We start from the raw sequence: 25,866 nt of genomic DNA on the forward strand, positions 1-25,866 counted from the left end.
TACTCGCCCTCCTCAGGAATGTGAGTGTGTCTGAGTGTTTTCTGGGAACACACAGAGCGAGATGGCTCTTCCCTTTGCCTTTGAGAAAGGCACTGATTTCTCTGACCTCTTGCAGCACCGGCTGCAGCTCCCGTCTGCCACCAATCCCAACCTGCTCTGGGTCCACTGGGAACACTCAGCACTTCTGCCTTGTGCTGCTGTTATTATCCATAGAATCATGGCATATCCTGATCCCCACGGGGATCATCCAGCCCAGCTCCTGGCCCTGCCCACACCCCTGAAAATCCCACCCTGGGCATCCCTGGAGTGGTGTCTAAGCCCTCCTGGAGCTCTGGCAGCCTTGGGGCTGTGCCCATTCCCTGGGAAAAGCCTGGGCAGTGCCCAGCACCCTCAGGGGGAAGAACCTTTCCCAAAATCCAACCTGAGCCTGCCTGGCACAGCCCCAGCCCTTCCCTGGGAGTGTTGCTGCTCACAGACATTGGAGCCCCTGATGAGGTCTGACTTCAGTCTCCTCCAGGCTGCCCTGGATTAGGATTGTTGTTTCAGGGTTATTACCAGAAACCCAAGCCACACTAACGCCCCCAAACCTGGCGATGAGGGACAGTAAATTGCCATGTGTGAGGACAGCACCGTCAGCTCAGGAGGCTGCTCTGAAGGTCGCTCAAGTACGAGGCTTGTCACAGCGCTCGCACCTGAGGGAGGAGATAAAAAGTGCATTAGCAGCCAGATAAGGAGTATCCGCATGTCACTGTCACCCTCTGCTCACACACATCCCTTCCTCAGCCGGGCTCCCAGCCCGTAACCCTGGTGTGAGGTGTGGGCACTGGGAAGGCAGCAGCGCTCCTGCAAAAGCATCGTGGTTCCTTTTTTGCTGGACTCAGCTCTTTCCCGAGCTTTTTCTCAGCTCCGAGCAGGAGCACACTCGTCTGCACATCATGTTCCCATTACTTTGTCCATGGTTTTCAGGGCAGGATGTGTCTTCATCTCTATTTCAGCAATTCAAAGCTGCTGGCATCCAGAAGTGATGTTCTGGATGCAGCTGTGGAGGAGGAAACCGGCACAGGGACAAATGGTGGCTTCCCCACTGTCATTTTCCTTCTTTCTGTTATTCCCAGGGGTGGCTGGGCTGCTGCGACAGTAGTAACAGGAATTTCAACCCTTCTAATTTGCTCTTTTACTTCCTTCGAAGTCCACATCAGTCCCGTGCCAAATAGAAGAGTAAATGAGATAATGGGGAACAGAAGGCAGCAGGACTCATGGCGGCTGGAAATCTCCCAGCTCCGTGGCACGACAGGACCACACGCTGCTTGGGATCGAGAAGAAATCCTCACCCTGTTCTGTGGCATTGGCTCCTGACCTTTCCTAGGCGCAGCTGTGCCCGGGACAGGTGACAGCAAGGGCTCTGCTGCGCTGCGGGGCTGTGCTTTAAAGCCTTTTCGGAAAGGAAACAAGCCTGCCTTGTCAGGGAGCCTGGAGAGACCGCTGGGTTAATTCCACGGCTCTCGGTGCACAGGATGAGCACAGGGATGGGAAGGAACCTTTGGGATTGCCCCGCGGCGGGATGACAGCGAGGTGGGCACCTCCTCTGCGGCTGGGCGGGCGCGGGCTGAGCCCACCCGACCCGAACGAACCCGGCACGGCTCAGCTCGGCCCGAACCGTGCCGTTCCGAGCCTATCAGAGCCGCCCCGGTGCTGGTCCGCTCCGCCCGTGTCCCGCCCGCGGCCGCGGTTGGCGGTGCCGGCGCGGGGCGGGGCGGGGCGGCAGCTTCGAATCGCGGCGAGAGCGCGGAGCTGCCCGAGCGTGTCCTGCCACCCGCACTGCCCCGCACTGCCCCTCCCGGCCCCGCTCCGTCCTCCCATGGGCAACGCAGAGTCCGTCCCGCGCGGCGCCGCCGCTCCCGGTAAGTGCGGTCCCGTCCGGTCCGGTCCGAGCGGTCCCGTCCGGTCCGGTCCGAGCGGTCCCGTCCGGTCCGGTCCGAGCGGTCCCGCTCCCCGCCGGCCCGGGGCTCCCCCAGCGCTGGACACAAAACCCCGCCGTGTCCTCCGCGTGGGGAGGATGCGACAGGGAGGGAGGTGACAGGTGACTTGTCGGCGCTCGGACCGCGCTCAGCACAGCTGCCGCAGGTCTGAGCCCTCCGCTCACCTGTGCTGGGACCGCCCAGGTACCTCCGAGAGCCTCTGGGGGCTTTTTGTCCCCCTGCCAAACCAGAGCGGAGGCCATGAATGTACTTTCATCCCTCGCAGCTGCTGCCCGCGCAGCAGCCCTGCCAAATCCACCCGCCGTAATTCAAAGTCCTGCGCTCCAAAATCGCCTGCCAATCCCAGCTCCGCGGCTGCGAGAACAGACCTGGGAAAGCAAACGGCTTGGCGCTGGCCGCGCTGCCGGGTGTCAGGTTCTTGTTGCCTTTTATGCGTCTTTTTTTTCGTGTCCAAGAAGTCCAACAGCCGCCAGCCTGGTTGGCTGGATTTGAAGGGAGCTGATAACTGAGCTCAGCCAACCGGCACAAGATGCCAGTGTTCTGGAATACAAATAAAAATCCTGGGTGGGAATAAGGAAAGCATTGAGTAACGTGCGGGCTAACACGAAGCAGCATCATGGTTACTGGTGTTGCTGTAGAGCAGCGAGGTTCCGCAAGCCTCAACTTGTTTCTTGTTAACCTCTCCTTCGCCTGGGGCCTTTGGGATTTGCAAACACTGCAGAACAGTTGTTTTGTTTTATTTATTTATTTTATTTTGGATGTGTGTGACCTGCTGCAGTTTCAGTTTTCAATAAAACGTTGTCATTCTTCCTACCTGGTTCTTAACGCCAGAAATGCGATCAGTTCTTTTAGGCATTTACAGCATGATCTGATTTAATGACTTCTTTCACAAAGTCCTTAATTTTGTTTTCTCTTCCTCTGGGGGAAGCCAAAATATTTTGCTGCTGGCAGGATGAGGGTGTTGTCATGTACTCGGTGTGTGAATTCAGCAGCGTGATGTGCACTGCTGGATGCTCCTGCCTGAGCCTCCTACAGGTGTGTGTGGTATGGAGGGGAGGGAAAAGTCCCTCTGGAGCTGTGCCAGGAACCTTTGGAGCAGGAGGTTGCATTGCCCCGAGTGGCAAGTTCATTGGCAGAAATCCAGAGCGGGCTCCCAGCCATGCTGCAGCGGGAGAAAAAGCAATGTGGGTCAAAGCAAAGAGAGGCTGGGGTGTCTGCACCTGTAACAAATCCTTCTCCACGCAGGAACTGGGCAGAAAATAGACAGAAAAAAACCCCAGACCAAAAGAACAAAGCAAATAACTCCTGATGCTTGCTTCCTACTGGCTGCTGTTCTCAGGTGTGTGCAGCACCACCGGGGTCAGAGCTGGGTGTCCCTCAAGGGAGGGTCTCTGCTGTGCTGTGGGGTGTTGCTAAACCCCCAGGGGATTAAGGGCTGGCTGTTCCTAACAAATGAGTGCTTTGGGTGCTTTTAAATCCCTGCTGCAGTGGGTTATCCTCTCATTTCTTGTGTTTCTCTTTCCTGAGAGCTGCTTCTGCTGCGTTTGGTTTTGGGGTAGTCAGCCCTCATCAGATTTACATGTTTGCTATGTAATGCAAGATTATTTCTAACTGATGAATAACTCTGCTCCCTGATGTTGGTTTTTGTTTTGAAATCCAAACATCCAGTCTCTTATTATAAAGCCACTTCTGCAAAACAGAGTTAGAGATAACATTTTGGAAGTTAATGAAGTGTTTCGTAAGTCAGACCTCAATAATACATTGTGTCAACAGCTGCTGCTGCTCCCGTTTGCTTAACAGTGAAGGTAAATAAATGAATTTGATGATACTTTGAATATTGGATGGGAGAATTTGAACCAAGATGGAATTAATTGTCAAGGGCTAAAAGAAAGATCATGAGTGTTTGGGTAGAAAGCAGGAATGTGGAATTGGAAAATCAGTAAATCCTTAAAGCTGGAGTTGTCACTGAGGCTGAGGGTTCTTAATTTAGAATTATTGCTCTGTAATGTGTATTATAAGTGAGGTTCTGCAGCCTGGTGAGCTGTGCAGGTCCCCATGTCCCCTCATCCTGGCTCGTGTGGGCAGTGTCACTGTCCAGGGTGGACACTGTCACTGGAGGGCAGCCGAGGATAAAACGTCAGCGCTGCTACTCTGTAACTCACTGGGAAATAAAAAAATTAAAAAAAAAAGGCTGAACAAATGCCAGGAAAAGGACACTGTGAAGTTGGTTGCTTAAGGGATCAGAAGAAAAGCAAATAACCACGCGGCAGCTGGTCCCAGGAGAGCAGAGCAGAAGTCTGGCTGTGGGGGATTCCCTGCAGCCTCATCTGGTGCAATCCCAGAATGGTTCGAGTTGGAAGGGGCCTTAAAGCTCATCCTGCTCCAACTGCCCTGCCATGGACAGGGATCTCCCACTAGACCAGGTTGTTCATAGCTCCAATCTGCTGCTCAGGAAAAGCTGATGCTTAGTAGTGATGCCTTTTTTTTTTTGCAGATCTGGATGAATTTTGGTTTGCTTTGGCACCTTTGCATTGCTTTGGGACAAACACAGAGTGTTCACTCTGAACACAAACCCTCCCAGGGCAGGGGCTGTGCTGAGGAGGGGACACGCAATGATTACAGCCCTAAGGGGGATGGGAATGTCTTGTGTCAATGTGCATCCTTTGAACAACCAGGAACTCCCTCAGCAGGGGAGAAACTCTGAATTATTTGCATCTTCTGCAGCTCAACAAGGTCAAAAGTCGATGAAAGGTTTCTTTGCATAATGCACGTGGACTTATGCCTGTGTTAGATAATCATTCCCTGACTGAACTCTGTTAATGGTCTTGGAGTGTAAAACCAAATTGCGGTGCTGGGAGTGTTCCAAGTGAGCACAGAGCACACACTCGGCTGTGCTGGGCTCCTTTTTGCTGGATCTGACCTCATTCAGTGTTTGGGTTTCTCCCAAAGTGTCATTCCTGGGCTTCTCTCGGCTCTTAGCTCCCAGATTTCTCCTTCTGTAGGAAGTTCTCCTGTGCTGGAGCAGCAAGAGGAGTTTGCTCCCGCACGGTTTTGTTTTCCCTCTGCTCTGAAGGGCAGCGGGAAGGATGAAGGATCCCAGCTTGGGGCTTAGATGGCGCCAGAGCCTCAGGAAAGGATCTGCCAGCACCAGCACTGGCACCTCTCACCACTGCTCACCTGAGCACAGGTGTGAGCCCAGCCCATCCCTCCCCCATGGGGACGGGAGCTCGCTCTGCCTTGGGCATTTAAGTGTCAGGTTTGGTTGGGATCTTCATTCCTGCAGCTGGGAAAATCTCAACTCATGTTTTGTCTTCGCTGCTGTGCTTCTTCCCCTGAGTCACCGTAATGAGCTGCCAAAATATTCCACACCACAGTGAATTCCTGCGTGGATTGTGCTGGCATTGCCCATCCTGCATGGGTGCACAGCCAGGAGCTCAGCTGCACACAGCAGGCTCCAGGCAGGCTGGGGCAGCTGTGGGGAAAGCAGCACGTTCCCCTCATGGTTTGCTCAGAGACACACTTGGATTTCACAGGGTTTCACAGGATTTCATCTGTTCTCTCCTTAACAAATCCCTGCTGCACAGCTGCACTTCTGCATCCCCAAAGTGTCTGCTCCGTCACATTATTCCACCTGCATCTAGACTGCATATTGAGTCACACTGACAGTGTTGTTGGCTATAAAGAGACCTTCAGTAAAGGACATTTTAAAAAACCCTGTCATTTTTCTCCAGTCTTTCAGAATGTCTTTATGGGCTGGTATCAGATCGAGTAGATTTTACACAATATCACAAGGGTTTTGCATCATTTATAGGATGCAGCATAGATGACAGACCAAGGACTGAAAGCTGCTGGAATGAGCTTCTACAACTGCTGCGTTGCTGTAGGCAATTCACTTTTATTCTGACCTTGCCTCAGTTTCCCCATCTTTAAAACTGGGATGATAAAGGTTATGTGCCTCTTACAGGGACTAGAATGACCATAATCAGCAATTTAACAGCATTTAGGAAACGTAGTGTGATAAACTAGTGCAGAGTTTTATTCAGAACCCTTACTGTAAGATCATTCTTAAGTGCCGCGGGCTGTGCCAAGCTCTGCTCACCTGGGGATGGAAATGATTGTCCCAGCTGGATTTTTTACTGATAAATGAACGGCATTGATGTGGATTTATCATGAAGGTGATAAGAGAGTACGTGTTGTGGTTCCTTCTCAATGCACGGTGTGAAACCATCCCAGAAGTCTGGCTGTGGGGGATTCCCTGCAGCCTCATCTGGTGCAATCCCAGAATGGTTCGAGTTGGAAGGGGCCTTAAAGCTCATCCTGCTCCAACTGCCCTGCCATGGACAGGGATCTCCCACTAGACCAGGTTGTTCATAGCTCCAATCTGCTGCTCAGGAAAAGCTGATGTTTAGTAGTGATGTCTTTTTTTTTTTTTTTTTTGCAGATCTGGATGAATTTTGGTTTGCTTTGGCACCTTTGCATTGCTTTGGGACAAACACAGAGTGTTCACTCTGAACACAAACCCTCCCAGGGCAGGGGCTGTGCTGAGGAGGGGACACGCAATGATTACAGCCCTAAGGGGGATGGGAATGTCTTGTGGCTGTGTGTTCCCATTAGGTCCCCCCTAACACCCCTGTTCAGGGCTGTGCACTAGGGCCAAGCATTTTATCATCTCTGAGGCTGCTGCACGCACCTAAAAAGGAGCATCCGTGTGCCCTGCCCAGAAAGGACTCCAGTTTTCATGTTTGGCACTCAAACCACGCAGTTATAAATGCTGCTCCTGCCTTGAACTGGAGCATAAATGTTTATAACTCCTGTTGCTCTCTTGACAGTTTGCCCATTAATTTAGTGTCAAGACACCTTTTAATTTCTGACCTCATCTGGGTACGAGCTCCGAGTCTGCTGAAGTTGCTGACTTTTTCCCCATTTAGGAGAGAAACTTTGCTTTTAGAATTCTGCCCTCAATTTGCAGAGGTGGGGTTTCTCACACATGTGCCACCTTCTCAGGGCACCTCTTCCCTTCCTGGCTGGGGTCACTCCTGTGGGTCTGAGAGCCCCTCAGGGAATGGTTCCTGGGATACAGCTACAAATCCTACAGTGGAGGGCGAGGGTAGACAGGAATGAGAAACTTTAGGCTTTAAAATTATCCAAAACTTCACCCAGCCCTCCATTGTCTCTATTTCTGGATCCCTGATAAAACTAAAACTCGGTTCTAAATAATGTGCAATATTTCAGCAAGGAAAAGCAAGACAAAGGGGCTATTTAAAGCCACCTTCTTTGCAGGGTTTGGCTGGCGGGCTCTGCCTCTTTTGTGTCATTGTGTCTGTGCAAAACACAGACGAGAGGCTGGGGAAATACAATGTGCACTCCAATTTAGAACACATGCAAAGGTCAGCCCTGGTGCACGCTTGGCTTTGGGGAGGAGGAGGCTTTGGGCTGAGCAGGATACCTTGGATTTCTGTAAAGCAATGAGGGGTGTCATAAACAGGCAGTGGATGCAGTTATAGAGCAGAATAACCTGTCTGGCCCATGCCTGGCTGCTCTTTTTGTTCTGAAATTGAGGCATTACCTTCCCTTTGTGGCTCTGTTCTGTGCTGCTGCTTGAATCCTGGATCTTTTACCCTTTCGTGTCTTTGGGTGGATAAAGAGGCCAGGAGTATCTGTGTGAAACGTTTGGAGAGCCATAAATATGAACGTGAGGAGTCACAACGTGTGCCCAGCTTGAAAGCAGCTACAAAACCCTCAGGGGCTGCTAACCTGGGACGTGTTTGTTCTGGCAAGAGAGGGAAAGCTGGGGATGGCAATGATGCCCACAAACTCCCAGGTAGCTGTGGCTGCTGCAAATGTTGCATTTTCAGGGCACAGCACTCATGCAAATATCACATTATTTAACCTGAGAAGGGCTTGAGAGACCCCACGGTCTTGGTGGTGTGAAGGGGAAACTGAGGCCTGAGGTGATCCAGCTTATCTGGAGTTTGCAGCACCTGCAGTGGAGGGGGGTTTCTCTTCTGCTTGCAGCAACCCACCAAATCTTGAGGCAGTTCAGGAGTCCTGGCTAAGATCCCTGCTGTCATCTCTGAACTGTGCTGCCTTCCCAGTGCCTGTGGGTATAAAAACATCACATCCATTTGAAAGCCTTATCTGTGCCTCCTTTCTGCAGCGTTGTGATGGATTTTTGGCCTTGTTAAAGTAATCTTCTGTGAGGATTTATCTATTTTTCATGTGTCAAAGATAATTTTTATTTTTTCAGAGCTTCTTCATGCTGAATTAATTTGTTCTCTGTCAAACCTGTTTTGTTTTTCGCTGGAGCCCTGTGAGTGGGAGAACCCATCTCCCAGGAATGTGTGTGCATCTCTTCTCCTGCGCGTGGCACTCCCGTGCCAATAAATCCAAACCTTCAACCTGCAAACCCTGGGAAGGAACCCAGCCCTCCGTGCCTCAGCTGCATCCAGGGATGGCTCTGGACATCCCACGGGATGGGGTTCCAGCCAGCGTGGTTCCCCTTTTGAGCCATTGACAAAGCCATTCCCTTCATTCGGCCAGGAAAAACCACTTCAGTTTTGGGAGATATAGAACCTTCTCCTCCTGTTCCTCTCCTGTCCACTTGTGCCTTGCAGACAGGAGCTAAAGGTGGTGGGATGCTGCAGGGACAGCTTTTTTCTCCCTTTATCCAAACTGGGATAATGTGGTTTGTTTTATGAACAGTGCTGGGAACTGGGAAAACAGGTTACTCAGAGCCTGAGAGCTGCTGCTAATTTATGATTTTTTTTTCCTCTGTCTTTAAATTGCTGAAGGTTAATGGAGCTGAGACAAACAGCCCTGTTAAATGCCACAGGGTAACAATAACCCCAGCATTTCCTGCTGTGGGCTGTGACCAGGGGAGCGATCTCTGTTGTGGCCAGAGCATTCAAGGGTGATTTTAGGATGCTTCAGGGCCCCTGCTGATAGCAGGGATGCTAAATCCAGGCTTACTTGATATCCATACCTGCATGTGCACAGACCAAACCTGTGGCAGGACTTGTGCCATGTGGCTGCTGAAGTTTTCGGTGTCAGGAGGAGCAGCTGGGGACTGGAGAAGGCTGGAGAGGCTGAGCAGGAGGAAGGATCTCCCACTTCTCTCATTCCCCTCGCACTGGTGTGGAGAAACAAACCCAAACTGAGCTGCCCTGGCTGTGACAAGTCCCCTGTGAGGCTTTGCCCCTTCCCAGCTGAATGTGTTGGGAGGTTCTGGGGGCTCCTTGCAGTGCATTGGGTGTGGGGAGCAGCTGGAGGGGGAGCTGGGGCTGAGCAGGGCTTGGGAGAGGCTGTGCAGAATAAGAAAAACAAGAAGCAGTTGTTTGTTAAGCTGCCTTGTTCTCTCTATTTCTGTAGCTAACCTTTTGCTTCTCGAAGCAATAAAAAAACCCAAAAACAAACCTCTTCAAAAAATATTGCAGGGTGTTTCTTTGTGTGCTTTGACTAAGCTGTTCCTCATAAACCAGTGGCTTTTGCGTAAACACAGGCACGGCAGGCAGAATTATCTGCTTTTTTGCAGCTGTCGAGTACTTTTGCTCCCCCAGTAACGTGTAAATGGGGGAGTGAGGCTGGGAGAGGCACAGCAGACAGAAGCTGGGGTGCTCTCCTCTGCCAGTGCATCCCTCCCTGCTCCTGATCTGCCACGGGGGGACCCTGAGCCACTTTGTCCCTGGATGCCACCAGATCTGACCAGGGCTGGACCTTAAACCAGCCAAGGACTTCAGAGCACGAGGTAGGGACTGAAAACCAACCCTGGGCTGCATCTTTGGGCAAGGGCCATTCTCAGGGCTATAAATGTGCCTCTGGAGATGGGGATCCTGGGCTTTGATGTGAACTTTTAATTGCTTGCCAGTGCTGGAGTCCCAGCAGGGCTGGAGGTGGCAGCAGCAGCTGTTTGGCTGCTAATTGCTGTGTCTGCACCCTCGTGGCCTTCAGTCAAAGCTGGCATGCTAAATCCAGGATCTGCTGGAGAGAAGGGAGACCTCCCTTCCACCCCTTTGAGCTATGGGCTTCAATGATTTAATTTTTTTTTCCCCAGATAAAATGAACAAAAATTCAGTGTCCCGTGACGGCTCTGATAAGCTGGAGGCTGCAGACATGCCCCAGCACAGACTGCCCATTACAGCCTTTGTTTGTTTAAAAATAAAAAGCCCAACCTCACTATCTTGATGATGGAAAAAAAATTCCATAAACGTGCCAGAGACATAATTGGTGCCAGTGGAAAGCAAAAATGACCCTTTGCCTTCTCCTCCACCCACCTTTTTCACAGTCAAGTGGTTTGGGAGGGAGCTTTCCTTAGGCCCTGGTGGTGCTGCAGGAATCCTTTCCCATGGAGCCAAACCAGTCTCAGATGCCCCAGGGGATGGTGGAAGGCTTGTGGTAAAATTCCAGGTGGAATAATGTATCCCTGCCCCTCAAACTGTGAACAAATCCTTTGGAGAGCATCCTAAGGGCAGCAGCAAAGTGCCCTGGGAGTACTTATGGGAATCTGGTTCTCAGCACCTTCGCTGATGCGGGATCATCCCGGCATTGTGCAGCCTGGCTGCTGGCCAGGGGCAGTGATCCCACCTCAGCACCTTCTCCTGGCTCTTCACACCTGCTGGGCCTGGGGACAGAGGGTCCCTGTGGGCCTTCCCTGCCCTTTTGGGGGTGCTGGCACTCCCAGCTCAGCTCCTGGGGCATGGCAGGGAAGGAGTCACCTTTTCCTTGGCTGGTGGCTCTGCTGACCCTCCTGGTGAAGATGTGGCCACAGCTGGTGCTGTTCAGGATTTCCTGTCACTCTCTGGGCTGAGCTGCTTGTTGAGCCAGGTGTCGCTCAGTGCCACCAAAAGCAAGGTGAAAACCACCAGGTTGGGCTGAGCCTTTGAGGTTTTTGTGGGAGCCCTGCAGTGATGGCTCAGCGAGGGGTGAATTTCATGGGAGGGTTATTGCCACACAATGTGCTTTTGTGCAATTATGTGGTGTCTTTTAAATCATTTCCTCCAACAAGTCTGTCCACACCCAAACCAAAATAAACATTCTGAAAGGCTGCAAAGATAAACACACAATGCTTACCCTTAAATGCAGCTTTTTCTCCCTCTCCTTACAGACACCTGCTCTGTGTCCTGGAAGGGAGGAGCATCCAGGAATGCTGAGTTAGGATTACCCAACTCAAACTTTGGCAAATGCTAACTTTCCAAACCTTCCTTTCTGACCATCATTATCTTTTTTTAGTCAGTAACTTTCTGAGAAAGGAGAAAGTGAAACCTGGGACTCTCTCACCTCCTTGCTCTGCCTTTTTAAGGCTGGTGGTTTCTTTTCATCACTTTGCACTGTTCCCAGTGCTCCCCAGCTTTATTCCACATCTCTGAGCTGATTTCCAGTTTGCTCTCACCCATTTCTGGGCTCACACAGAGCGTGGGTGCTGCCCATGCTGGTGGGTGAACCAAGGTGTCACCTTAGCAGCAGCCACCACCACCCACAGTTGCTCCTCTGCACTTTTCTCAGCTTTCCTTTGGGAATAATTTATATAAAAGAGGGAATTTTAACCCCTGCTCACTGAGCCTGCTTTCTGGGTTGATAAACTGTGATCTCCCTGGGGAGCTGGTGTTCTGGGGTGAGGGAACTGCCCTGATGAAACTCCTGGGTTATTTCTCCTCCCTGTTCCCTCCCCGAGTCCTTTGCTGCTTTCCATTTCCTGTGACTCTGTTTGTCCTCGGCAGCCCCTTGGGAAGGTCCTCAGCAAACTGGGCACAAAATCCTCTGTTGTCACTCTGGCATCTTCTTCATCCACCCATCCCCTTCCCCAGTGAGGCTTGCTCAGGCTAAACCCAGTCTCTGCTGGGAACCCCAGATGGGAAAGTGCTCTGGTTTTAATTAGCATCTTAATTAGTTTATCAGGCATTGGCACCACTGTCATTCCTGGATGCACTTTTCAGCAGAGCTCTTGTTCTTGTTATCCTTCAGTGCTTAAATTTTTAGTTATCGTAAAGTATCATTTTCCTGGTTCAGGGAGATATTCCTCTGAAATTGTGTTTGTTAGCTGAGCTGGGTAATACATATTATTTTTTCCTCCCTAATAACCAAGTCACTTCAGTTTTTCTTCTTCTGCCCAGCTCCAGATAGTGCCTGATCATTAATCCCAGAAATGTGCTGTGGTAGGAAAGGTGTATCCCTCTGACAGATAAGCTTGACTGACATAAATAATTTAGTTCCTCTGCACCTTTTTGCACCTTTTTTTCCCTTCTGTAACTGCTGGAGATGGAGGTGATCCACAGAGTCATCTGAAATTCTCCTGCAAGCGATCTCCAAGTTTGATTTTGTTTTCAGCTCTTTGGCAGCTGTAGTAGTCATGCTCCAGTGGCTTCAGGAATATTATATTCTTTATTTTCATATTGTTTTTCTGCTACAGTAAGTGAAGAAAAAATATGGGTATTTTGTCTATTTACTTTTTTGTTCTGAAGTTCTGAGCACTGGGTTTTCCTTCACCCCTTTCCCTACAGATTTTTGTCTTCCCTGAATGGTCTTCATCTATCTTATGATGGACTGCCTGTGCTGTCCCTGTAGTCTGCCTTTTTGCTGGAAATTGCATTCCAGTTGTTGCCATTGATTCACTCTTGGCTTAGCCAGGCTTTTCCTCCTCTTTGACGGCAGAGGCTTTCTTGGGGTTTTGTCCCAGTGGTCCATTACCCAGCGTGGAACTGGGCTGGGGTCAGTGGTTCTGCCTTTCCCATGGCCTCCCTGGGGACCAGCAAATAAGGGGACCACGGGAGGGGACTGGGGCAGCCCAAAGTTTGCTTTTTGCCAGCAACCAGGACCCGTGTGGCCGTGACAGGGACCCTGCACTGGTTGGACTGGGAGATTGGCTGCTCCTGACTCGGGTACTGAACCTGCTCAGGGTCCGTTCTGTCTGCCTGGTGCTCCATGAAGGGGCATGGGTTCCCTGAAGTATGTTCTTTCTTCTCTTCCCAGAGGTTCTCCCTGGCAGCTTTGCACCCAGGGGAGCGCAAACATGGATTAGAAGCTGGGTTAGACCCTTGGTTCTGTCAAAGGGAAGAGAAGGTGGTGAGGGAGTTCCAATGAGCCAATTTTTGGGTGCAGTTAGCTCATCAGTGTAACCTCATCGGTCTCTTTGTGACAGAAATTCCTCCTGTGTTTTTTGGGCCCATGTTTCTCCCTCAGGGTGGCTCACCCACCTCAAAACTCCAAGTCCATATGACCAAGCCTTCCTCAGCAGCTCTCCTAACTCAGGGCAGAGTACCAGGAATAATTCCAGCCCAGCCCTTGGAAGAGTCTGGCAGGGCTGGCCGGGCAGGTGCTATGTGTCAGCAGAGATTTGGGATGTCTGAGGAGTGCTGAAATTACAGCCTGTGGGAATCCAACTGCTGCACAGGCTTTGAACACTGAGGGGAAAAAAAATAGAAAAAAAAAAAGCTCTATTGGCTTTGTGCTCATGATTTCACTGGCAAGGCAAGAAGTTTGCAGCTGATGGGGGAAAGTCTTGGCTGCTGAGCCTGGAGTGGGATGGAGGGATTCGAGTTGAGCTTTCTTATATCATCTTTATGGTAGTGACTCACTTGACACTTGACTTTATTCTGAAATTGTGATGTTTTAACCTGAAGCTTTGCAGATGGAGAGCTGACAGGAACAGAGCGAGGTCGTTTTGCTCGGTTGGTGTGACAAGAACTAACCCAGGTTTGATGGTCCTCAGCCCTTGTCAGGGTTCTGTGCCAGCCTTTTTCCAGCTTCACATCTGTTCCCAGTGAGAGCAATGGAAATATTTTCTCATCAGAGGGTGTTCCTGGTTTTTGGGGTCTCTCCAGGCATGGTGTTGGTGTCTCTGCCCAGAGAACATCCCGCAGCTGGAGCTGTTGTGGAATATGGCTGTGCCTGGGGCAATGCCTGGAGTGTTCCCCCACCAGAAGGAGGAGGGAGTGGCTGAGAGGACCCAGTGTCCTCTTTAGAGCAGGGACAAGAGCTCTTTACCTTGGGCAAGGTCGTGCATTTCTGTTTCTCCACTTTTTCCAGCTATTCACGGGATTCTGTGACACTGTCAGTGTTCTCTAAAGGACTTTGGAAGTGGGATCTGCCAGGAAACACTGTGTGCTGCTCTATTTATGGTTCTGAGGGACTGACCCACTCACTCAGCCCCATGCAAACCTTCACACAGCTCTTCCCATCTGGTGTCCGTGTTTTGCAGTGTTTCTTCTTGACTCGGAGTGTTGGTAAGGAAAGGGGTGTCTGTGGAGGGACAAGGATGCCCCAGACATCTTCCAAGGTCTGTCTGAAAGGTCTGTAGTAGGGAAGACAAAAATGTAGTATTGCAAAACTATCACTGGGCCTTCTGTGCATTTAAATAGCTTTAAAAATGATTTCTGTGGGCCTGGAATCCTCACTGCCATCACCAAATCCACTGAATGCAGGACTGGGCTCACATCTGATTCAACTCCTGATGAATCATTATTTCCACTACTTGTTCTTCATAATTGCTTTTGTTAATCCTCAGCTTTATTTGCATTTTCTCAGTACTCACCATCCCCTTCATCCCTTCCTGGGTGCAAGTCTTGAGGTGTCAACATCCAGCTTGTGTCCCTTGTGATGTTCAGGGCAGCTGTAAATGCAGAAGGTGATCTTTGGCTGGTGTAAATTATCAAAACTGTGCTGAGTGGATCTGTAGCACTCAGCTGCAGGAATTCCCATGGGATATTTCATTCCTGCTGGCTGGAACAGCAGAAAGCTGGTGGAGGAAATGGTTTTGTTCAAACATACCTGATGTGAGCAGGACTCACAGCTGAGCAATTCTCTGCTCCTTTGTTTTGGCCTGTTAAGCTTTAGCAAAATAAAATCAATCTTTTGGCCTTTTCTGCTGGTTCCTGTGTGGACTCAGGTGTTTTACAAGCTCTCCACATCCTCTTGGCCACACAGCAGCCTGTTAAACTGGAACCCCAAGGCAGAGGCTCCCTGGCAGCACATAGGAAAAGGAAAAGAATTGCCAGGTTAAGTAAAGTTTAGTTACTTCAAGGGTGAAAAGTGTCCCTGCAGATAAGCAGAGTTCAGATCTGTAATTCTGACTGATTCCAGCACTGGTTCCACTTGGGTTCCTTGCTGTTGGTTAAAGGATGGGAAGGCAGAGAGTTTGTTTGCATTCTGCTGCATTAACCCCATGGTCAGAACTGTAAATGGTTCAGGGAGAAAAAGGTACCTGAGGCAAGCCTTGTTGTCACAATGAAAGGAAATTGTCCCTTTTCAACTTCAGATGAATTTCCAAAATATCCTGACCCCAATGTGTGTCACCCAAACCCTTCAAAATGGGGTCAGTTATAAGCAACTTTACTTCATTCAGCTCTCCTGGAATAGGAGGAGAGGAGCTAGGAAAATTTATTGAATGAAAAAGGGTAGAATCTTTTTAAAAAGGAAGAAAAAAGGAAGAAATGGCTCCTTCCTGGCTTTTTTGGGGGAATTGCAAACAGTGGGGGGTAAAACCCAAGACACAAACCCAAGACACAAACCTGGGCTGGCTCCAGCCAGCTCCAGGCACATCATTTCCCCTGCAGAGAATCATGGAATGGTTCAGGCTGGAAAAGACCTTTGTGTGTGTGTTTCTCCCCCTCTTTTTCCCATTCAGGAGCAGTGTTGCCAGCGGGCAAACACTAATCCATCCTGACAGCTCTGCCCATCTTCCTGCTTTGGTCTGGCAACCAGCAAACAGCTTGATTAAGGTCCCTGGGGCTTTATTATTGCAGCTTGTTGCCTGTAAATTAATCAACAGGTTTCCTGTGTTTAACTCTTTCTGGGAATGCCCTGCATTGCTGTGGGTGGTGAATCAAGCCTTTAGAACTATCTTTTTTTTTTTTTTTTTTTTTTAAAGGCACATCAGAAATAGCTTCAAAGGTTTTACAGTCCTGGGTTCTTGGGGCAGGATGTGAAGAGATCCCGTGGGCTCTGCAGGTGCTGCTTGTCTGACTTCCCATCTCTAAGAGCAATTTTAGGCTTTCACTTTATTTCTCTTGGCTGTTCAGCCCCCGTAAAATGTAAAATATCCATTATCCATGCAGAGGGCAGCCAGATGGAACCTGTACTTTGCTGAGTTATCCATAAGAAATCAGATGGGCTCTGGCCCCTCAAATGAGAAGTGCATGGAGGAATGGGACCACCTTGCTGTCCTGAGCTTTGTTCTGGAGCCATGGGCAGAAGTTGCCAGGGTGTTTTATTTGGCAGTGTTACCTTTCAGGCTTTGGACTTGTCCTTTAAGTGTTTGTTCTCACCATAGAGGGATTAGAAAAAATAACATTGTAGTGCTGGGCTTTGATAATGGGCAGAAAGTTTGGGGAGCACACACTGAGTTCTCAGGTGACTGCAGATACCAGGATGGAGATGACTGATGCTGTATGGACATAATGGGTTGAACATCCTCTCATTATTTCAAAGCTCACAGGATTTCCAGCTTCCCACATGAGGACACCCAGCTCCTTATCTCCATTTTCCATTCCTGTGCCTGTTCTCAGCCCTCCCACTCGCTGGAGGCTCCATCAGTGCATTCTCTCCCTGTGCACCGTCCTGCCCTGCACCATCCTGCCCTTTAGGGCCAGCACAGCCCCTGCCTGTGCTCCCACACACCACGAGCCCTGGGAGAGCACAGCACCCTGCACATGGAGCTCTATTTGGTCTGATCTAGACTTCACCCCACAGTGAGCAATGGTGAGGACAGGCTGAGCCATGCTGCTCGTATAGATTATTTTTAGCAACAATCAAAGATAGAAGAAGAATGTGCCTGTGCAGAGGTTGTCTCCTGCCCCAGTGGGAGGGGAGCAGCTGGCAGAGGAGGGCTGTCCTGCTCTGTGCCCATTCCCCCAGGAAGGATGTGTTCCTGAAGCTGGCTCCAGCCAGCCCAGAGCGGGGTGAGGTGTGGAATTTGCCTTCAGAAGCTGGCCAGCATCTGCCTCTGGATGATGTACAAGTTGTCACATTTGATCACACTTTTCATGCTTATTTTACTAAAAAGCATCTTAGTGCTTAACTGGAGTTGTTGCATCCAGGTGTGAGCAATGCTTCCTGCCCCAGAGCAGTGCAAAGGAATTTGGAGAGTGAGGCTCCAGCTTTGGATCCTTGGCATGTGTGGGTGAAGCACCTTGTAGATACCTGCACCACCAGTTAGAGCTCCCTGGCAGGGGCTGAAACATCTGTAGGAGCCAAGTGTGTGAGCTGGAATTCCCAGTGGTGCTGCCTATGGGCCTCCCCAGGTGACAGCAGAAAATTGTGTGCAGAGAAAGTGTTTTCTCTGCCGTTTAAAGTGTCATAACAGTTGATCTGCTCTTGTGAGGAGGTTCTTTGTGGTGGACAGAGGGAAAAGTGGCATTTCTGAAGGGTGATTTCAAGACAAATGTGTTCTGGCCACTGTAGTCTTGAGGACTGAGGGAATCTTGGAAAAGACCTCAGACAGCAGGTACCAGCAGGGCTGAAAAAAGTTACTTTATGTAGAGTACATAGAATTATAGAATCATCTGCGTTGGAAGAGACTCACAAGGATCCAGCTCCTGTCCCTGCACAGACCCCCAACAATCCCACCCTGGGCATCCCTGGAGCGCTGTCCAAGCCCTCCCGGAGCTCTGGCAGCCTCGGGGCCGTGCCCATCCCTGGGGAGCCTGGGCAGTACCCAGCACCCTTTGGGGGAAGAGCCTTTCCCAAAATCCAACCTGAGCCTGCCCTGGCACAGCTTCAGCTCCTTGGCACTGTTCAGACAATCTTGAGTCTGGCCACTGCACCAGAGGCACAGCTGCTGATTCCCATCTCCCATCAGCAAAGATTTCCCTGTAGAAATTTCCACTTTAGCTCATCCCTCGGGATATCCACCTTTCTCTGCTGCTGAGGGCACACAGGCTCCATCTCTTGTGTCCATACCCCTCTGCCAGAGTGCCAAAAGGATGACTGCAAACCTGTGAGCTGTGAGGTTTGGGAGGGGGACCGGGCATCAGCTGAGCGCCATGCATGGTGCCAGGCACAGCTGGGGACACATGGCTCACATGGCTCTGTGTCAGGTCTGTCACATCCCCAGCCCTGGCCTTTGCGCCGTGCCAGCGTGGTGGCAGCTGTGACACATCCATCAGCCATGCCTGCTGCTCCCCGTTGCCAGGCACAGAGGGGTGACCTTTGCGGAGAGGAGGAGAGGGTGGGGAGAGCCACGGGTGGGTGGGAGGCAGTGGCAGCCCTGGCTGGGGGGTTTGGATTCCTGGAGCAAAGCTGACAATCCCTGCTGCTCTGCTGGCTGCAGGAAGCCCCATCCCCTCCTGCCTGCCGGGGTTGAGGCAGAGCTTTCCCTGCTGGGCCCTGCCATCTCTGTGGGATGCGATGCCTGGAGGAGCAGGGTGATGCTGGGCAAAATGCTATTTATGGGCTGCTGCAGATCTGGCTCTGTCACCTCGGGTGTAGGAAATTTTGGTGTCCTTCCACCCTTCTCAGCCTGGAGAAGCAGCCAGCAGCAGTGGGGTTTGGGTCTTGTGTCCTGTGCTGTGACTTGTCCATGAAATTGTCACATTTTCTGTGCTGAAGGGGTTTTCTGTGACTCCAGCACCTGGACAGTGCTCTGCTCTGTGTGTGCCTGCTCTGGAGTGAAACTGGCGGTGGCTTCTCTAGAAAAGAAAATATTTTCCAGGTATTTGAGGTCAGCCTGACTCGGGAAATAATTCTGAGCCTCTCAGGCTGGATTGGTACAAATGGCACCATCAGTGCAGGGAGATGCAGCTCTGCGTGAAGGGGTGAGGTAGAACAGTACCAGACATAACCTGAAATGACTTAACAAGATGCTCAAGCTTTTTAAATGCATGTGTCTTTTTTTTTTTTTTCTTTAATTTAAATTTCCTCTGACATTTCATAGGCTTCATCACTCAATGTGAAGCCAAGATCCATGTGAGTGTGTGCGGTAGGATTGTTTTTAAATTTTATTTTAAATACAGATGTCTGGAATAACTTTTTTGCACACACTGTAGGAGTGTAAAGGTTTCTAAGCAACATCATTTCATGCTGTTTGCATTCGAGAATGTAAAACAGGGTTCCTTTTTTTAAAAGTCTCTGCAGTGCAGGCATAATTACAGGATCCCATTATGCAGCATTGTGTCTACGGTGAAGCCTGCCCTAATGGAATATTCTGCCTTCTGCTGAAGCCTTACCTGCTTTTTACCAAGACACTTAAGGACTTAATTAGCGTCATTATAGACTGCCACCCCCTTCCTCAGCCCCGTGCATGAAGGGATAATGATCTGTCCAAGCTAGCAGTGGGTTCACTTCCCATGGTTAACAGCACCTCATGGAGGGAGCCTTTCGGAGCTCGCTGCTGCTCTCTTGAATTGAACATGGAGGAGGAGGGGAGGGAAATGAAAGCATTTCCTAGGAGCAATAAATACACTCTGTGTTTACTTGGCCTGGTCCCTGCCACTGAGCTGGGAGGGTGTTTGTCACTGGGAGATCCCCGTGGAGCTCCTCGGTGCGATTCCTCAGCCCGTGCTCAGAGTGGAGCCAGCAGCCCTGCAGGGTACCCACGGGCACTCCAGCCCTGCAGGGCACCCACGGGCACTCCAGCCCTGCAGGGCACCCACGGGCACTCCAGCCTTCAACAGGGTGCCTGGGAACAGCAGGAGCCCTGTGGCTGCAGAAAACCTGGCCCTGATGTCCCTGTGGATGTGCTGTCTGTGGGCAGCATCCTCCACTGACCTGTGTGTTCGTCCGTCCAGATGTGGAATTAGAGTGGGTGGAGTGGTTTGGGTTGGAAGGGACATTAAAGATTAGTTAAATTACACCTCAGCCATGGGCAGGGACACTTTCCACTAGCCCAGGGTCCTGTCCAACCTGGCCTTGGCCACTTCCAGGGATCCAGGGGTAGCCACAGCTTCTCTGGGCACCCTGTGCCAGGGCCTGCTCACCCTCACAGGGAACAATTCCTGCCCAATATCCCATTAAAACCTAACCTAAACTGCTGCTCTTGCTGGACAGCAGGTGTTGCACTGGAAGCAGCTGTGGTCAGTGGGTCGGAGTGACAGGAGGTGGTGGCTTGAGGATGCTGCTCTGATGCTGCGGGAAGCTGGGGAGGATCATCCTGCTGGCACACGACAGCATCTGCAAAGCTCCTGTCAGCTGGATGGTCAGGCCTGATCCCCAGTGGTAAACAACATCTGCACTGAGCTGCCCAACAGAGTTTTATAAACATCTGGGGGCTTTTTGTATTTTATGAGATGAGGAGTGTTGGCTTTTGTACCAGAGACAGGGCCAAAGGAGGTTTTATTGCTGGTTAGGTAACTTCTCTGGCATGTTGCTTTGGGAGCCCCAGACATAATTAATGAGGTGTGGGAGTGCTGTGGTGCATGTGTTGTTTTGTGTGATGGCTGTTGCTGCTGCACCCCATGCCAAAACATGGCCACGATGTTTTCCTTACAGGTGGGCAGCCCTGAGCCCCCTCCACCTCCTATGTCCATCCTGTGGTGGCATTTCTGCCCTACCTGCTTGGGTTTTTGCTCTCCTAGAAAGTTTTCTCTGGAATTCTGCTAACATCTTGCAGGGAAATTCACCCCAAACCTCTGCCCTTTGTACTTGTTGGTTCAGGAGGGAAGGGGCACCATGAGAGTGGTCAGGGATTTGGGAGCAGGTCCTGTGGGATGTGGCACTCCCACGGCTGTATCCAGGGCTGATGTTTAAAGGCTGGTGCCTCATCTCTTGTGAGAAGCAAAGACAGGCCAGAAGGAGCTGTGATGTTGGTGGATTTCCTGTTTTCCTTGACTCACCTGGAATCCTGAGCATCACCTGCTTGCTCCCTCACCTCAGCAAAAGTGTGTGGCCTGGGGTGGTGCAGGGGTCACCCATGCTGGGAGCAACCTGCACCGCCCAGAGCTGCTCCAGGGCCTCATCTTCCCGGCCTGGGAAAAGTGTCCCTGCCCATGGCATCTTTAAGGTCCCTTCCAACCCAAACCATTCCATGATTCATCTCCTGCTCTGCTTTGCTCATCCAGGCTGGCTCTCCTGCCCTGTCCATTCCTATGAAGGACTGGCTGCAGCGATGCAGTGCCTGCCTTTTTTGTTTGTCAAGGAGCTGTGTGTGATCCCTGCTCAGAGAGCTGGGAACATCTCAGCCTCACACAGGCACAGGAAGGTGCAGGCAGTGCTGGCCCCCAGCACAAAGCCCATCCAAGCTGCAGCTCCCTCGTGTTTTCCAGGGAGGTGGCCGGAGGTCTCCAGCAGTGCACGTTGCTTTTTGGCTTCATAAACACTGAAAAATGGCCAGATGGATGGAGCTTTATAGGATCTGCCCTGTGCTCCATGTATTTTAAACAAAGCTGGGAGGGGGTTTGGGCTGGATCCTTGTTTGTTCTTGAAGGAATTGATGAGGGCTTCAGAGTCCTCGTCCATCCATCTTCCATATGGAGATAAAAAGTTTTGGCTGAACACTGCTAAATGTGCCGTCATCTATCACAGCGGAGGCGGGATTGTGTCAAGGAAAAATAATCCACCATCAGGCTCAAAAGGAGAAAAAAGGGAAAAAAAAAAAAGGAAAGAAACAAGATTTCCAGTAAAACGCATTGCTTTTAAAAAACCAATTCACTCTTTGCCAAGTCATTGTTTGGTTTTAGACTTGTTTCACATGCAAGCAACCTTTAAAGGTTACTTTTATCCCTCTTTAATGAGCTATAGAAATGAGGCTGGTCTGCTAGAGGGCAGAGGGCAGGGATGGGGCTGTGTGTGGAGCTGATGCTCCCCTTTGGAGCAGCTCTGTGAGCTGTACCACAGCTCCCTGGCTGCCAGATTCTGCAGCCAGCAGCTTTCAGCAGGAGAAATGAGAGAGGATCATTGATGTATATCTCTCCCCTTGCTGTGGAGGAAATGATATGTGCTGCAGTGTGTGTGGGAGAGAGAATAGACGGGGCTGGCTGGGTTTTTCTGGAGTGTTCTGGATGCTGAGGTTTGCACCCTGGGGACCAGGTTTGCTGTCACCCCTCCTGTGCTGGGTGCTGAGCTCTTTGGAGATGTGACCCCAATGAAAGCTCTTGGAAACCTGGTCCCTGCAGTGAGTGAGACCTGGCCCCCATCCTCCCCCATGGGTGAGGGGACACCAAACCCCCTCCCCAGTTCAGCCCTGTGCTGCCTCTTCTTTCCTCTGTGGTGCCTGGGGCTGCGCTGGTGACAACGAGGGTCCCCCAGCACCTCTGCAGGGAGGGACGGTCCCAGCCCTGACCAGCAGGACACTCATGAGGTGTCCAGCTGTGCTGTAGGGCAGCGTGAGGGAGTGGTGGGCAAGGTGGCCATGGCACAGCTGCCCATGGGTGCAGCTCCACAGCGAGGTGGCCACATGAGCCAAACAGGACTGGCAAACGCAGCGGCTGGGTCTCTAAACAAGACTCATCAACGTGGAGTGGCCTCTTCCTTCTCCTACCAGATGATTTTTTCTGCCCAGGTGTTGTGCAGGAGCAGACCCAAAACCCTCGCAAACCTCCCACAACCCCCCCAGTCCGATGGCTGCTGCGTTTCCTCGCTCTGCTCTCAACGGCTGTGCCGCTGAAACATCTCCCTCACTTCTCTCCCATCCACGTCACATTGCCTGAAGCTTTTAGGGGAGCCCTGGCTGATGCAGAAGGAGCAGCAGGGGTGGATAAATGAGCGGTGCTGTGCACAGAAAACCCGATGTGTTTGAGCTTCCCTGTGCTGCTGTGGGTGTGGGACATGGGCCTTGCATGGGCCATGTCTGCCCCAGGGCTGAAGGAATGCCCAGGGCTGATGGTGGCCCCCGGGCTGAAGGAATGCCCGGGGCTGAAGGAATGCCCGGGGCTGAAGGAATGCCCTGGGCTGAAGGAATGCCCAGGGCTGAAGGAGGCCCCGGGCTCGAAGCCCCAGGGTTGAAGAAGCCCCAGGGCCGAAGGAAGGCCCAGGGCTGAAGGAATGTCCATGGCTGAAGGAAGGCCCAGGGCTGATGGTGACCCCCGGGGCTGAAGGAATGCCCAGGGCTGAAGGAGACCCCAGGGCTGAAGGAATGCCCTGGGCTGAAGGAATGCCCTGGGCTGAAGGAGGCTCCTGGGCTGAAGGAGACCCCAGGGCTGAAGGAGACCCCAGGGCTGAAGGAATGCCCAGGGCTGAAGGAACGCCCAGGGCTGATGGTGGCCCCCGGGGCTGAAGGAATGCCCAGGGCTGAAGGAATGCCCAGGGCTGAAGGAGGCTCCTGAGCTGAAGGCAGCTTGGTGACGATGCTGGCAGTGCTCCAGGAGGGGTGATTGTCACATCCCCACCGCTGGGGTGCCAGCAGGAGCCTGCAGCTAGCCTGGAGGTCTGGCCTTTCCTCTTGCCACCCTCTGGAGAGGTGTTTTTCCTGAATCCTCTTTCCCAGCAGAAATCACCTCCATCCTCTTCATGTTTTGTGTGAGAGGGGGTTTTGCACGAGAGGACTGCGCTGCTCTGGCTGGCTGTGCTGCTGTGGTGTGAAGGCTCCCCCCGCAGCAGGAGCAGCCACCCCGGGATGCTCCGTGTGAGCAGGATGTGGTGGCCTGGAGAGGAGCTGCCAGCACAGAGAAATTCCCTCTGAAGCAGAGCTGAGGAGGATGCTGTTTTCTGTGGAAGTGTCAGGAGGCCGCTGGAGGCAGAGAGCAACTTTCCTATGGGAAAGTAAAGTCTTGTTCCATTTTTAACCCCTGGCAATTGAGTCCAGGGTGAAATGTGACCCCAGGTTACATAGTTGTAATGCCTTCCCTGTGTGCTGGGCTCTGGGCCCTCAGGAGGGGGAAGGAGCACTCGTTTGCTGCTTTTGGATCAGCTCCATGAAGAAGAGAATTTGCCAGTGCCTGTAAATAGTGAAAATGAGGAGGCAGGAAGTGGACATCTCCTTAAGTGACATCGGAGCCAACAGCCCTGTGTGGCTTTGGGGACACTCACCCTGCCAGCATGTGTGGCTCAGGAAAGCCTGGGAGAGTGCAGGGGAGTTTGGGGTCCCTGGTGGGGTCATGAGGTGGAAGCGTGTCCTGGTGGGAATCTGTGTCCTGGTGCTGCCTTCAGAGGCTGCCTGGAGCAGAGGCTGGGCAGAGCCACGGCAATAAAGCAGGGATTTATGACAAGGCCTGCACGGGATACACCTTGGGCAGTGCAAGAGCCCGGCCGTGGCTCCACCCCAGATGGACTCCTGGTCATGAGTTTTGACACTTTTATAAGTTTGGGTCCCTTTCCATGTTGGGGTTCATGGTCCAGTTCCAGCTCCAGGTGATGCAGCCCCATCCTCCCAGGTTGCTCTTCTCCATCCCCTGTTGTTTGCACTTTTTGGGGTGAAGCTGCAGCGGTGTCCTTGGTTCTGGGCTGGAGAAGGATTGTTCTGTGTGCCTGAGCTGTGAGGAGAGCTGCTGACACTTTACATGGAGTTCAGAGTTCTGTGCCGGTGCAGTACAGAGTCTGGAAAACGTGAAAGCTCAAACTGCAGGCATCACTGGGAATCCTGTGAGCTGGCCCTGGCCTGGCAGCAGGAAGGAAGGCAGCCCAGACAGGCCATGGTTTTTGGCAGAGGTCCCTCCCAGGTTGAATGACCTTTCCATGCTCAGCTCTGTGCTCCTTGCTCATGGATGGCGTTGAGCAGTACCACAAATCCCGTGTGGTCAGCGGGTGCCACCACAAACTATCCCCAGGAATTTGGGAGCCCAGCAGGGTTTGGGAACCACCCCCAGCAGGGGCATCCCCCTGCCTGCAGGGGAGACACCTCATCCTGGACAGATGGGATCTCCTCCAGCTCCCTCCTTACAAAGCCAGGAGGCTTTGTAATCTAATGATTACGCTGAGACAACAGTGATAAAACATTTATTTGAGCCTTGTCATTAAAAATAGATGGCTGTAGCCTAAAGGTGGCTTGTTGGGCGACTTGCTTGCTGTTCTGCTTTGTTATGAAGCATGAAAATTACTGTGTTTTTTAAAGTAGTGTTGCTTGTTTTCCTCACACTTCTTTCCAACCTTACAAATATTAAATATGCCATGTCAGGTTGGTTTTGTTGCAGTCTCTAAGGAAGAGCTGCTCACTGGGAACTTTCTCTGCCCAGAGGATGTCAACAGATCATTTATCCACCACGAGGAAAACAACGGTTGACTGTAAAATGAGACCTTAGAAGTAAAAAAAAAAAAAAAAATAAAATAAGTGGCGAGTTAGCAACAGTCGGCAGTTCCTTTGGACTTGCTACTTCAAATATCCTTGTTGTAAATTTCCTGGAAAAAGGGTAGGGTACAAAAGGGGTGAGTTTTTGGTGTTAAATACTTCCAGACCTCCTCAAGCCATCAGGAAGGAGCAGGCCAGCTGTTGCTCCAGATGTTGCCTTGGGGAAAGGATCACCCACAGGAGCTGGATTGCTGTGAGCTCTCTCAGATGCCTTCACCTTCTGGTGGTGTGAGGAAGCTTTTATGAGTCTTATCCCCAAAAATGGCATGAGATCCATCTCTGGGGATACTTGGGACCATGGAATGGGGGAGAAGAGGTGGCAAGAGACCAGTGAAAATTCCAGAGGATGCTCCAGACACAGGAGATGTTATGGCAGGCGAGGACAGGACAAGTGTGTGGGTTCTACTGCCACCCCCACTGTCCCTCTTTTGATGTGGAATTCTGTTAGCCCTACTCGCCTCTCAACCCACAAACAGGAGGTGCTGAACAGCCCAGGCACTCTCTCCCTCTTGGAAATCCTGGGAAATAAATGTTTTGGTGTTAGTACAAAGCAATTAGAAGGGAGGTTTGTGTTTTCTTGCTGGATGTGCATTTCCCACCTCCTGGATTAATCCTGGCTGCAGATGCTCATCGTTAGCTCAGGGTTAGTGTGCCTTGCCAGGGCCTGACCTGCATCTCGTACCAACAGAAACAGATGAAACATCTGCTCCAGGGGGGAAGAAAATCCTGTGGTGTTTGCTGCCA

General features: G+C 51.4%; 1 protein-coding gene across 1 annotated transcript in view; it reads left to right on the plus strand.

Annotated features, from left to right (window-relative positions):
• Positions 1-1,843: 1,843 nt before the first annotated feature.
• The window catches only part of NEURL1B (neuralized E3 ubiquitin protein ligase 1B), a 135,152-nt gene continuing 111,129 nt past the window's right edge, over positions 1,844-25,866 (plus strand). The window contains exon 1 of the mRNA XM_068206180.1: positions 1,844-1,901. Coding sequence (XP_068062281.1) covers positions 1,859-1,901 — 43 coding nt within the window. The 5' untranslated portion in view covers positions 1,844-1,858. The remainder of the gene's footprint in view (positions 1,902-25,866) is intronic.

Source organism: Anomalospiza imberbis, chromosome 15 (assembly GCF_031753505.1).
Source record: "Anomalospiza imberbis isolate Cuckoo-Finch-1a 21T00152 chromosome 15, ASM3175350v1, whole genome shotgun sequence".
NCBI lineage: Eukaryota > Metazoa > Chordata > Aves > Passeriformes > Viduidae > Anomalospiza > Anomalospiza imberbis.